Raw genomic sequence first — 11,928 nt, 5'->3', positions numbered from 1 at the left:
ATATGTTTAAATAATTCAATTAAATGGAGAAAGTTGTCTGTGTTATTTCCTACAGAATGTTATAGTGAGTTAACTCTAAGTCATTCCCATTATACTGTACTATACATGGGTTCTATGTCCCCTGCTGTGGTGGGAGACATCCTGTTATTTCTATTTGATATCAGTGGAAGGAAAGTAATTTCCCAATTTTCCAGGGACTTTGCCCATTATAAGAAAATGTTATGATGTGAATCTCCCAATTTTTTAGTACAGGTAGTGCCTAGAACCTGGAAATGCCTCAAAATTGTACAATTTTAAGAATATTCAAGTTTAAATAAAAAAATCTTAAAATATGTACAGTACAGTACTGTACTGTAAATTCCAGACAGGAAAAAACTTACAGTATGGTACAAACAGTAATAGTCAACCCTACTCATTAAATCACTATTAATGTACACAAAGGTGTTTAATATCTGCATTGATAAAATACATTCTAAAGAATAGGGAAACCATTTTTTTTACTAATTTGAAGAAAATTAATTCATAGAGGATGCTTCATAATTTTTTAATACTGCAAAATTATTATTAGTATTTTTTTTTTACTTACATTTAGATAAATTGTATATTTTTACTTTTTTAAATTTCACATTTTCCTACAGCTTCAAAATTTTCATCAAATAAAAGTACAAGAATAGATCACTATAATAAAACAAAATAAAACTGAGGAAATGGAAGAAATAAACACAAAGACAAGTGTGAGTGCCTGGCATATGTGTATTTTCCCTGCCCTTATGATTACCAATATTATCTCATGTAAAAAAAAAATATATAAATAAAATAAAATAAATTAATAAAAATAATAGGTAAGTGTTCATACATGCAGTACATTTATTTATAAAACCTTGTAGGGTATAAAAGCTGCATATGTATGTTTGCGTTGCTAGGGAGAGAGTCGAGGCCAGGCATGTGGTGTTACGGAGGATTGATCCATTACACTGTTTCTTATATAAAAAAGCATATAGTTCCTGGACAGTGTATAGTATTTTTATACAGTAAAATAAAAATGTCTTCAAGTATACCATACACCCTGAACTTATTTTTAACCTTGACCTGTATATTATAGGACTCCAGGTCTGTCTCACAGTGGTCATTTCTCCAAACCCTTTATGTCCCATTGAACCTGACAAGGCCAGAACAGTTTTCTTCCTTTTATGATACTAATTTTAAGAAACAAGAATACTACCAGTAAGTGGTTCTGTCAGATGGTACAGTAAAAAGAAAAAGAACTACAAGTCACTACTGCATATCATCACTAAGTGGAATTGAAGAAACTGTGTTACAATCCAAGCCCATGCATCACACTGATAAAATTAGGTGATTGTTTTCACATCATTTTTTCCATGAGAATTTATAACAATTTAAATGTTTTTTGTTATAACATTATAGTTCATAAATAGATATAGTAAATACAGGTTAAGAAAATTAATATATTCTGAAGGCAGCCTATGCACAACAGAAACATTGCTGACTTATGGGGAGGCCACTGTTTATTGTTTTTGTAAACTTTGTTTTATATTGCGGTGGACACATGAGAGTCTACTGGAACCTTTTTATTAATGAAGCCGTATTTATGGATGAATTATACACGATACACACTTTTTTTTATTGAGAATACATATTTGTACAGCAAGTAAAGGATCATATACGAAACAAGGTGACTGTTTAAGTAAGGCGGGTCATTTTCAGTATTATATATCACTTTACTCATACATACTTAAATAACTGGCAAAATCCCAACCTCACATGAGAGCAAAAATGTTTATTAGAGTCTGTTCATGGCTGATAACTACAGTACGTTAAGGCTAATCTTTTTCGTGTAAAGATGCCAGTTCACAGGAGTAGGAATGACATAATATAGAAGCTAATCTCTCAATTTCACTTTTAACTTCAATTTTACAACCAGAGCTATGTATACTTTATAAGTTACAGTACAGTATTATGTAACTACAGTATAACCTGTACAAAGTTTTTAAAAATTATTTAATCGTATAGAGTAGTTTTTGTGGTAAATAATTATTTCATTGCAGTATCACAGGTACAGTATTTGTAGAACACGCTAACAGTAATGCTATTTGAAAAGCTATAGTAACGGCTACAGAACAAATTATTAAAAAAGTAAAAGAAAATGCAAAAACAAATGAATACATGAAGTCTTTCTAGATACTGACTGAGATTACAGTACAGGTACTAAAAATATATTGATCTTAGTCCATTAAGCCAAAACCAATTAAAAATTGAATACTGTTCAAGACCCATTTGTAACAAGCTTTGGCCCAGTGAAACCCACGTACTGTACAGCACAGTAAATTAAAGATACAGACATGTGGTTTATTTTATATGTTCACAACAATTATGATCATTTTTATCTTGGATCTTGATATTACCAGTTTTTTAACATCTCAAAGAGTCACATAATATTATATTCTGCATTGGTGAGTTATAATAAATTTAAGAGTAATCATGTACCTGTATATTGATAATTATTTTCTAGTGTCACTTCAAAATACCAACACAATACTGTATACAATAACTGCTGAGGAATACCAACAGAAGCACAGTGTTATCATCATCGAATTGGAATAGAAAATGCAGGGTTGACTAAAGTTTCAGATGTCGGTTGTCCCATAGCATTCCTTAACAAGACCTCGGTCTTCCAGCGAAGTAGATTTTCCAATAAAAAGATGAGCGGCATGAAGCAGAAGATTGTGAAGAATATTATGGCACACACGAGGATGACAAAGGACTGGTCATATCCAAATACCGCTACAGCCGTCACAGAGGCTAACAAGGCAGAGTAAATCATATTGTGCTGCCTGGTGGAATAAGATGTAAAGTTAATGAAGAAACTAACTATATAAGAAATATTATGTACTGTATACTACTATATTATATTTAGATCATTATTTATTGACATACTAGAGATAATTCATTCAACAAGAACAAAGGAACATTATACATTCTTTATGTGATGCCATTCAGTGAAAATGTATCACCTAACACTAGTTAACCAATACATTAGCCTGACCGAAGTAGACTAATACCCATACCCTGTTGCAACCACAGCATTAATATACCATTATACAGTATCATGTTGGTGGCCCTAACACGTGAGAAGGTGTTATCCAGTGTGACACTATCAAGCATAACAGGTTCCCCAGACTCCGGTTTCGTCCTGTACTAACACTGGATAAACCAATACAAAAAACGGGTAGTAAGCTGATAACTAGTGAAATGGTAAAATATCCACAACAACAGATTTTCACACTGACTCTCAAACATACACGTGGACCACAAGGATAGCATCACACTGCCACCTCAGCTAAACAGTGGAATACAAAAGTCAGCAAACTGATTGGGTTAGGTTTCATCCCTAGTGAAACAAAGTGAGACTTACTCCAGCAGAGTGAGAGAAACTCTTTGAATTGTAATATGTACTACGTATATCTTTAAAGTAAATGAACAACATGTGAAATGAAAATGGGGATGGTAGAAGACATACAGAATCTCCCCAGGGTATAGAGAAGAAAACACATAATGGACTTTTTAATTTAATCTTTTGAGCTCGTTCCCTACATTAACATTGCCATTTAAGTTTACGGTCAAACAAAATCCATTAAACTGGAGAGGAAATGTTTTTATCAGGTGATCGTTAAATGGCTTTATCTAAACTCCATCACTGGTAATTCAATAATTCAGTATAGTGTTGATAAACTCCTCAATATAAGTTAAGGTATTATTATCGTTTCGGTCATCCAGCAAATTTTAGGATTTTAAGTTTGGGTTAAGTTGGGTTGGATTGGATTAGGTTAAGCTGAAATTAAGTTTTTCTGGAGGTTTTTGATGTGCTTTGAGCAATTTCCAAATAGGTGAATGATCGAAATGATAATTTTACTTAAGATAAATCACCTTTGAATTCTTATTAATGAACTTATAATATTGTCAACTTAACGCAATCAATTAAAATTTGCATCGGTAACTCGGGTATTAAATCTCGGATATTTAAAGAAAAAAATTAAAGAGTTCAATTCAATAAATAACCATTTGACGCCCAGGGTGACAACACTTGTTAACTTTTTACCACCGTCCTCACCACCTCACCACCAAAGAGAAAAAAAAATAAAGAGTTATGGAAATTTAACACATAACTTGTACTGCATCACTTTAAATTCACAGATATAACTTGAGCTTTGTAGTGCAGTACTGTATTTCTACTATTTGTGATTGTTGTAGTTAACCTACAGTGTATAGTCTTACTGTTTCATCTTTTTTTTCTTCTTCTAATTGGTACCTACTGTTTGGTGGCAAATTATTAGTTTTGGGTGTATTTTTATATCTGAATTGTTTAAGTACACATACTGTTAATATTAATCATGAAGCCTTGGCTCTATATACAGTATGTCATTGAGTTCAGAAGAATAAAAATTCGTGTTGGTGTCTTAAGCCTGCAAGAAGTCGGCTTTAATTTTATCAGCCGCCACTGACGGCAGAGCCTGTTCCTATTAGTGTCAATTCCACGTTAGTTTTGCTGTATATATCGTATTCTGGTAAAAACTGTAATTTGGAAGAAATAGGAAACACAACAAGAACCAGGGAAGAAAATACGAGGGGGCAGGACAAGTGATCCTTTGACCTGCCACTGACCTCCTCCAAACAGTGAGTATCAAAACCCTTTAATTTATAACAGTTACAGTAACTCACAGGTTTCGGGGGCAGATACAGCTACGTCCATTTACTTCGGAGACGGTGCGTACATCTTGCTGTAGCTGTTGTTGTTGCTGCTGAGACAAGCCGGAGATAAGAGATCCCGGGGTTGGTGGCGTGTATGGTGGAGGCACTAAGTCAAGGTGAGAAAGTGAGTGTTGGGTGGGTATGGTAGGTGCGGTCTCTGAGTAGTGTACAACGTCTAGGTCGCCGCCCAACGATGACAATACATACGACCTATTTTGGTAACTTTGTTGATGCGAAACCCTGGCCTGGTGATGAACTCTGGGTATGTCGTCGATGCTGGCACTTCTGCCTTCTTCGCCTGCACTTACTGACAACACTTCGGGAGAGGATGAGCTTGAAGACGTCACATAAGGATCGCTGGTCGAGTTGTTTACATCCTGAGTTAATATCTCATTACTTAAGGTGAAAGTAACTGTATTCCCTTCAATATCCGGAGGAGAAGGCGAATCCCTTGTTCTGTGGGAAAAGTCTAAAGTTGCTAGACTTTGAAACATACCCGCAAATTTCTCTTTAGTCTTTTGCCATCCAGGCTTTTCTCTCTTGTACTTTGGCGGAATATCTGACATAGAGCAAAGGTAGCAAGGAGGGCCGTTCTGTGTCAAATAAGACCTATGACAACACGCATGTTTGGATAGATTTTGCCTTTGAATGTAAAGAGTCAGGGCGGTCCTACGTCCATTATAGCTGCCCTGGTCACCTTCTGCTGAATCTGTAATCTCCGGGTGGTCAGGGCTGTCAAGGTCTCTCTCATCATCAACTGAAGATTCATTACCTGAGGCATCTACTGGAGTTTCTACACACAGAATTAGATCACTAGGGAGCGTCCTTGTTTCCTCGGGTAAATACTCTGGGTGCGGGACGGAAGAATTTTCACTGGGATTTTCACGAGATAGATGTGTTAAAGAATTGTTTTTCAAGGAACGAAGAGAGGAGGAAGAGGAGCCTGAGGAAGCTCCCTTAAGTACGTATGACTCGTACGGACCTAATGAAGACCTCATAGTTGTGGCTGTGTGTGTCTCCGTCCTCCTTGTACCAGCAACATTCTCGTCTAAATCTTCAGTTTCTGGGTCTTTATAAGTAAACCCCATTTGCTTGCTAAGTCCTAATGACGAATCCTTTGGTTCCTCATGTACAAGTTCCTCATATGCTGAATACTCTTGGGGTCTCCGAGTGTCATCGCCTGCAGTGTTTGTGGTATGGTCGGGTACAGTAGACGAGCTGTCTTCAGTTTGTATGGAATGCTCTGGCGTATAGTGACCTGTAGTGTCCATATTACCCTGACCTTCGTGTTCTTTGACAATCGTTGAATTTGCTACCTTATCTGAAGAACCCGTTGTTAGTGCAGTTTATTTCTTTCGACTTTCCACTCTGCATAACCAGAAATCTTGCTTCGAATAGTTGGAGTGACTATAGGACAATAGAGATAAAGAGGTGATAACTGTGGGCCAAGATTTCAAAAGAGACCTGTATGGGCTGGGCTAATTTCCCACTTTTTCGCTGTTAAGTCAAGTGGTTTAGGAGAGTGACTGACGGGGCAGCTCCGAGTATGAGGGCAACCTGCTTTATGTCAGTGTGTGTGTGTGTGAGGGGGTATCATTGCTCCACAGGTGAGGGCATGAGGCAGCATATCCTCTTGAGGCTAGGTGTTGCATAACAACTTTACGAATCGCATTTCTGTTACATCACTTCACGAAATGCTTTACTGTTACATTACAAACCCCATAAAATACTATACCGTTACATTACAAACTATAATCTATTGTGCCTTTGCATCACAATTTCGTTTTGGAACTATAAAAGTCATTGGGGCCTTTGCTATCAGTTTTAACCCGACGACTGAAAATGAAACAACCGCTGCATTTACCTGTCTGTCATTACTCATTAGAAAGTTGTATTACCTTAAGAAATCTTGACTCACGCGTATTTCTCTCCTAACAGTAGTGAGGGTTAACAGCGTCTCTGGATCTCTCTGAATTTTTCTTCCATTATTTCTTACTCCATCTTATGTCACCCCTCGCCATCCCTTCCACCAGCAGACATTATTTTGCTGAAGGCACTTACCTAACTTAACTTATTCTAACTTAACCTAAACTAACTTAATCTAACTTCACCTAGCCTAGATAGATAGATAAGGGGGACGTGTGTAGATATATAGATTTAATATTTAATCAGTAAAATCTTTGTACAAGTTTGCTTTAATTCGGCAAGTAATATTATAGACTGTGCAAGTTTACAGCTCAGCAAGTATATATCATTTTGTACTGTAACTAATGACATCTTTGGAATCACCACATGTTTAACAATACAAAGAATTAGGTATATAAGGAGATTAAATTTAGTCATCTTATAGTGGTTGATATTAATTTAATTTTATTTGTTTTTTTGTTTCAATTTTCGATTCACAGTAGTAATAAATGGTTGGTGGTGAGGTTCGGAATATGCTTGTTACATAAGCAAGTTTGGGTGGGATACTCTTGTTTTTTACGCCCGTCACGTGCTGACATCTGGCGGAATTCCTCACAACTACAATATTTTGCTACTGGTCTTTTGTGGCAAAATTCAACTCTTAGGATTAATACCATTTTCGCTTTTTTATATTAATTAATATTTTGAGTTTATTTAAAGTACAACTGATGCCCTGATGCTAAGAGATGAGTTAATATTATTATCTCTGAACGACACAAATAAAAGTTTGTTTCGCCAAACGTGACAACTAAAAATAATAACAATAATAATAATAATAATAATAATAATAATAATAATAATAATAATAATAATATTATTATTATTTTTAAACTCTTAGTTCTCCAAGGTGACGACCTCTTAAGGTTCCAAATGTTGGCCAAAGAAATATGTTAATTTTTGCAACTTTTTTTTTCATTCCTATTTAGGCGGGTGAATTTGGCTTTTCTCCTCAAATTGGTGGTTGATAAGGCGACCCCTGTGAAGCTTGGGTGGTGACGTTATATCTGCAAGTTCAGCTGATTTATTGTAAACTTAATTGAACGTGGATTAATATACTCATAGTAATATAGTTATCTAAATTATTAAACAAATTAGATTTAATTACAGAGAAATGTGGCCCCGTTTGTTGAGTCAGTGGTATAGGGGTTCGGTATTGGGTTCATACTTGTCGACTCGGTTTGAGAGGAGTCGATATTGTGGAGGTCCAGATGTTGAGAAATTGTTTAACCTTTTACAATGTACGTCTTGTCTGAGAGAGAGAGAGAGCAGGAATACAAATAATGGTAAATAGGAAAGACCACGAGAGGCAGATAGATTATCGACATAGAGCGGTCTATTTATTCATTTAAAAGTCTGTCAATAATGAGACTGATATTTTTTACTGAATATGTAGTTATCTATCTTTCTATATATATCTACTTATCCACCTATTTATCTATCTATCTGATAGGAAGGATTTGACATCAGCCAGGAGTCAGGAGGTCATGTCAGGACTATTGAGTGGAGCTGACGTCTTTGCTGTCAGCTTCTGCATGACGTCACAGTGTATACAGGTAAGTTCCAGCTAATTACTGTAACTTTTACCTTTATTTATCTGTGTCAAGATGTTGTTTATCCCTTTATCATATCTATCATACTCAAGGGGTTAAGCCATTTTACTCGGGTTAAGTCACCGTACTCGAGGGGGTTGTCACCGTACTCGAGGAGGTTAAGCCATTGTACTCAAGGGGTTAATTCATCATACTGAAGGGGATAACAATACTGAAGAGGTTAATGCATAGTTAAGTCATATGCCTTTGTTTTTTATTTCCGTGGTATACTAGGCGAGACAAGCTTGACTATATTATGTCACCTGTTAGTTATATTGTTCCTCAGTATACAGTATGACGTCCCTGTCCTAGTTTATCACACAGCTAAAACAAAAAAAAAATATATTTACTACATCGCCTTCCTTGACGACAAAGCGCGTTGTTTAATGGCGTGGCACAGCGACTTGCAACAGTGACACTGAAAAGTGCTCATACTGTAAACAAACCGAGGTTATCCTGCTCCTGCGTAGACAAAGGACAATGGGAAACGTAGACTGATTTCTTGCCGAATTCGTTTAGTTTGCAGCTGCGTCATCCATGATGTAAAATTTGGCGTTGGGTGAGGGGGAAAGAGACACCGTTGAATATTGATTGGGTGTTGGGTTCATACGCTACGCTACAGCAGATGATTGAGCAGCTTGGAAAATTGTCAGAATAAAAATATCTTTGAGTGATATTTTCAGTGAATATATGAAAATAATATAAAGATAAATAACAAAACTAGATATGTCTTTTCAAATCGTACGTCTGTTTGTAAAGTTTTTATACGTTCGACTCCTCCCATTCAGACCACTAGATATAAAAATCCAGTCACAAAAATCTTCTCCGGTAAGACACTACTTCTGGCTCTCAGTGATAATTTTTAAGAACTTGAAGTTTAAAAGTACTGTAGCTACTCGAATACAACCTCCTTAGCTGACCCACTTAATATCGAAGTGACCCCAATCATTAAGACTCTGTCGACCTCGAAACAGTGTATAAACCTTCAATCAGGGAAATAACGCAGTGAACTCATTTCTCGAATCAGACGTCTGTGAAATTGTAATCTAATGAAAAGGCAATGGCAATTAGACATGTCATATATTACTTTACCAAGAGACAGCTCAGCATTAGTACCATGGCAGTGTTTCCTTCTTTAATTAAACTAATATATATGAGAGAGGCAGTGGATCCTGTGTTTGGAGGTTGGGGAGGGAGGGGGTGTAAACATTCATATTAACAGACGCCATGATCTACCCAAACCTAACCTAACGACCCCACTATATTTTTAAGTACTGTATAGTTATCAGACGATCAACCTATCAGTTCTGAGGAGTTTGATCCACGTGTCGTATACTTATATAAATGACTTGTATTCTAGGTCACCACTAAGGTTGCGCAGTATCCCCTGGTGTTGTGCACTTACATAAATATCTGGATAACAGGCCAGGGTTTAAATGATTTTTCCCCTATATGTTATTTTGTGGATTACGAGAACTGTGGCGGCGAGACAACAGTAGAGATTGATTCTTCTGTTGTCTGACACTGTGCAGCTACTCTACATTAGGATACACACCAAAGCCCATGGTATAGGAGTTAAGTGAACCTTTACACTTTTGGGGAAAATCTGTATTGCCACGACACGGTATCTTTAACCCACACCAGCACCGTATGGAACTCATCTATTACACTGTATTTTTATAGTTATGTAATCTTAAGAGTAAAATATTTCTTTGGCTGCATTCTCCTGAAAACTTATTATTTAAGTTTTACTGATTTACGTACTGTAATCGGACCTGTACCCGGTACACCCAGAACTGAACCTAACCAAATCTAACGTAATGTAACGTAACATAACCTAACTTAACTTCACCTAATCTACCCCATATCTAACCTAACCTAACCTACCCCTAACCTAACCAAACCTAACTTAACCTCACGTAACCTAACCCTAATCTAACTTAACCTAACCTCCCTCTAACCAAACTTAAACAAAAATGCAATTAAAAGAAAATTCACATCCATTTTTTTTGCCATGAGTTTACTTTCCTTGGAAATTTTGCTGAACGACATGAAATAAAAACTACAGCAAACCGAGTTATTACATCCAGATCTTCAACCGTATTTCAGTTATCACTCTTATGTTCTTCTCTTATATCTTTCTTAAGTTTTCTTTCATTCAAGTCTCTCGTTTCCTTCCTTCAAGAGGTAGGTTATCTAGGGCTGCTTTCTCCTGTCTTGACCCTAAATATTACCATACACTTATCTGGAGGGAATCTGGGTTACCATGTAGCTATCTTATAATTTTGGGGTGGTTATTTAGGTCCATTGGAAGTTGTCTCTGGTGATTAGATTAAATTTGTTGAAATAATGTCGGCCCATCACTCCCCCCTGCGGGATGCCACTTGACGTTGCAGCCTATAGTCTGATTGGAATCTACAAAAGCATCGTCTCTCTCTCTCTCTCTCTACTTTCTATTGTATGAGTTATGAAAAGAAAAATCTTCTGATGTGTTTAAATAGAAATGCTAAGCAGACACCAGTACGGGAACACCGTCATGAATGCCTTCGTTAATTCATAAAGGTCGCATACCATAGTGTTGGTACCTTTCCTCCCCCCCTCCCCTACCTTTGTCCCTCTATCCACGCATCTAAAACTTTCACCAGTTGTAAATTTCATCTAACTCACCTCCCATTTGCATCTCATTCATTATTCACCTTATTAACTTCCCCCCCCCCCACTTCCTCTCCATCACTCTTGCCTTTACATTCTCGGTTACTACATTCATGGCAATATGAATAACTATGGCCCTTTTTTCTGCACTGGTTCTATACATATTACTGATTCTTTTCATCTTTCAATCTGCCATACACAGCCGGCACACCCTTGTTAACGATCAGTATTCCTTTTACCCATTTATAACACACACACACACACACACACACACACACACACACACATCAAAATTGAATTAAACTGGTTGAAAACGGTAATTAAAATGTGTGGTCACGGCGTGCTTGTCCCGGTGAGACTGTAGAGACCCTGGAAGGAGGTGTGTTACTATGGCTAGGGAGAGTGGTCGGGTTAGGGAGAGTGTGTTACTATGGGAGGGGTAGGGAGAGTGTGTTACTATGGCAGGGGTAGGGAGAGTGTGTTACTATGGCAGGGGTAGGGAGAGTGTGTTACTATGGTCGGGGTAGGGAGAGTGTGTTACTATGGCAGGGGTAGGGAGAGTGTGTTACTATGGCAGGGGTAGGGAGAGTGTGTTACTATGGCAGGGGTAGGGAGAGTGTGTTACTATGGCAGGGGTAGGGAGAGTGTGTTACTATGGCAGGGGTAGGGAGAGTGTGTTAAGGGGTGTGGTAGGGAGAGGCTATGGCAGGGGTAGGGAGAGTGTGTTACTATGACAGGGGTAGGGAGAGTGCGTTACTATGGCAGGGGTAGGGAGAGTGCGTTACTATGGCAGGGGTAGGGAGAGACATTTAAAATTACGTCAATTAACCCTAATCCAGTTTAATCTTAACCTAACTTAATCTTTCTCTCACTAAATTTGGATCAAACTCTAATCTTACCTTTACTTTAATGTTTTTCTATATTTATCTAACTCAATCCTACTCTAATAATTATA

The 11,928-nt window shown here is 37.1% G+C and overlaps 1 protein-coding gene across 1 annotated transcript; it reads right to left on the bottom strand.

Moving 5' to 3' along the window:
• Nucleotides 1-1,420: 1,420 nt before the first annotated feature.
• LOC121862136 lies at nt 1,421-6,296 on the bottom strand. Its single transcript, XM_042360157.1, has 2 exons — nt 4,738-6,296; nt 1,421-2,852 (listed from the first exon to the last, which is right to left on the bottom strand). The coding sequence occupies exons 1-2, from the start codon at nt 6,036-6,038 to the stop codon at nt 2,606-2,608; spliced, it is 1,548 nt and encodes a 515-aa protein (XP_042216091.1). The 5' UTR covers nt 6,039-6,296; the 3' UTR covers nt 1,421-2,605.
• Between the last annotated feature and the right edge of the window lie 5,632 nt (nt 6,297-11,928).

Source organism: Homarus americanus, unplaced genomic scaffold, assembly GCF_018991925.1.
Source record: "Homarus americanus isolate GMGI-L3 unplaced genomic scaffold, GMGI_Hamer_2.0 scaffold25013, whole genome shotgun sequence".
In the NCBI taxonomy this organism is placed as follows: Eukaryota; Metazoa; Arthropoda; class Malacostraca; order Decapoda; family Nephropidae; genus Homarus; species Homarus americanus.
Note: the sequence above shows the minus strand (reverse complement) of the source record. Positions and strands in the feature narration are given on the sequence as shown.

Bases quoted from the DNA above. Each gene is read 5' to 3' on its own strand.
- LOC121862136 (XM_042360157.1), bottom strand. From the start codon at position 6,038: ATGGACACTACAGGTCACTATACGCCAGAGCATTCCATACAAACTGAA. The intron at 2,853-4,737 runs GTGAGTTACTGT...TTATTCCACCAG, and splicing joins TGTATCTGCCCCCGAAACCT to GCAGCACAATATGATTTACT.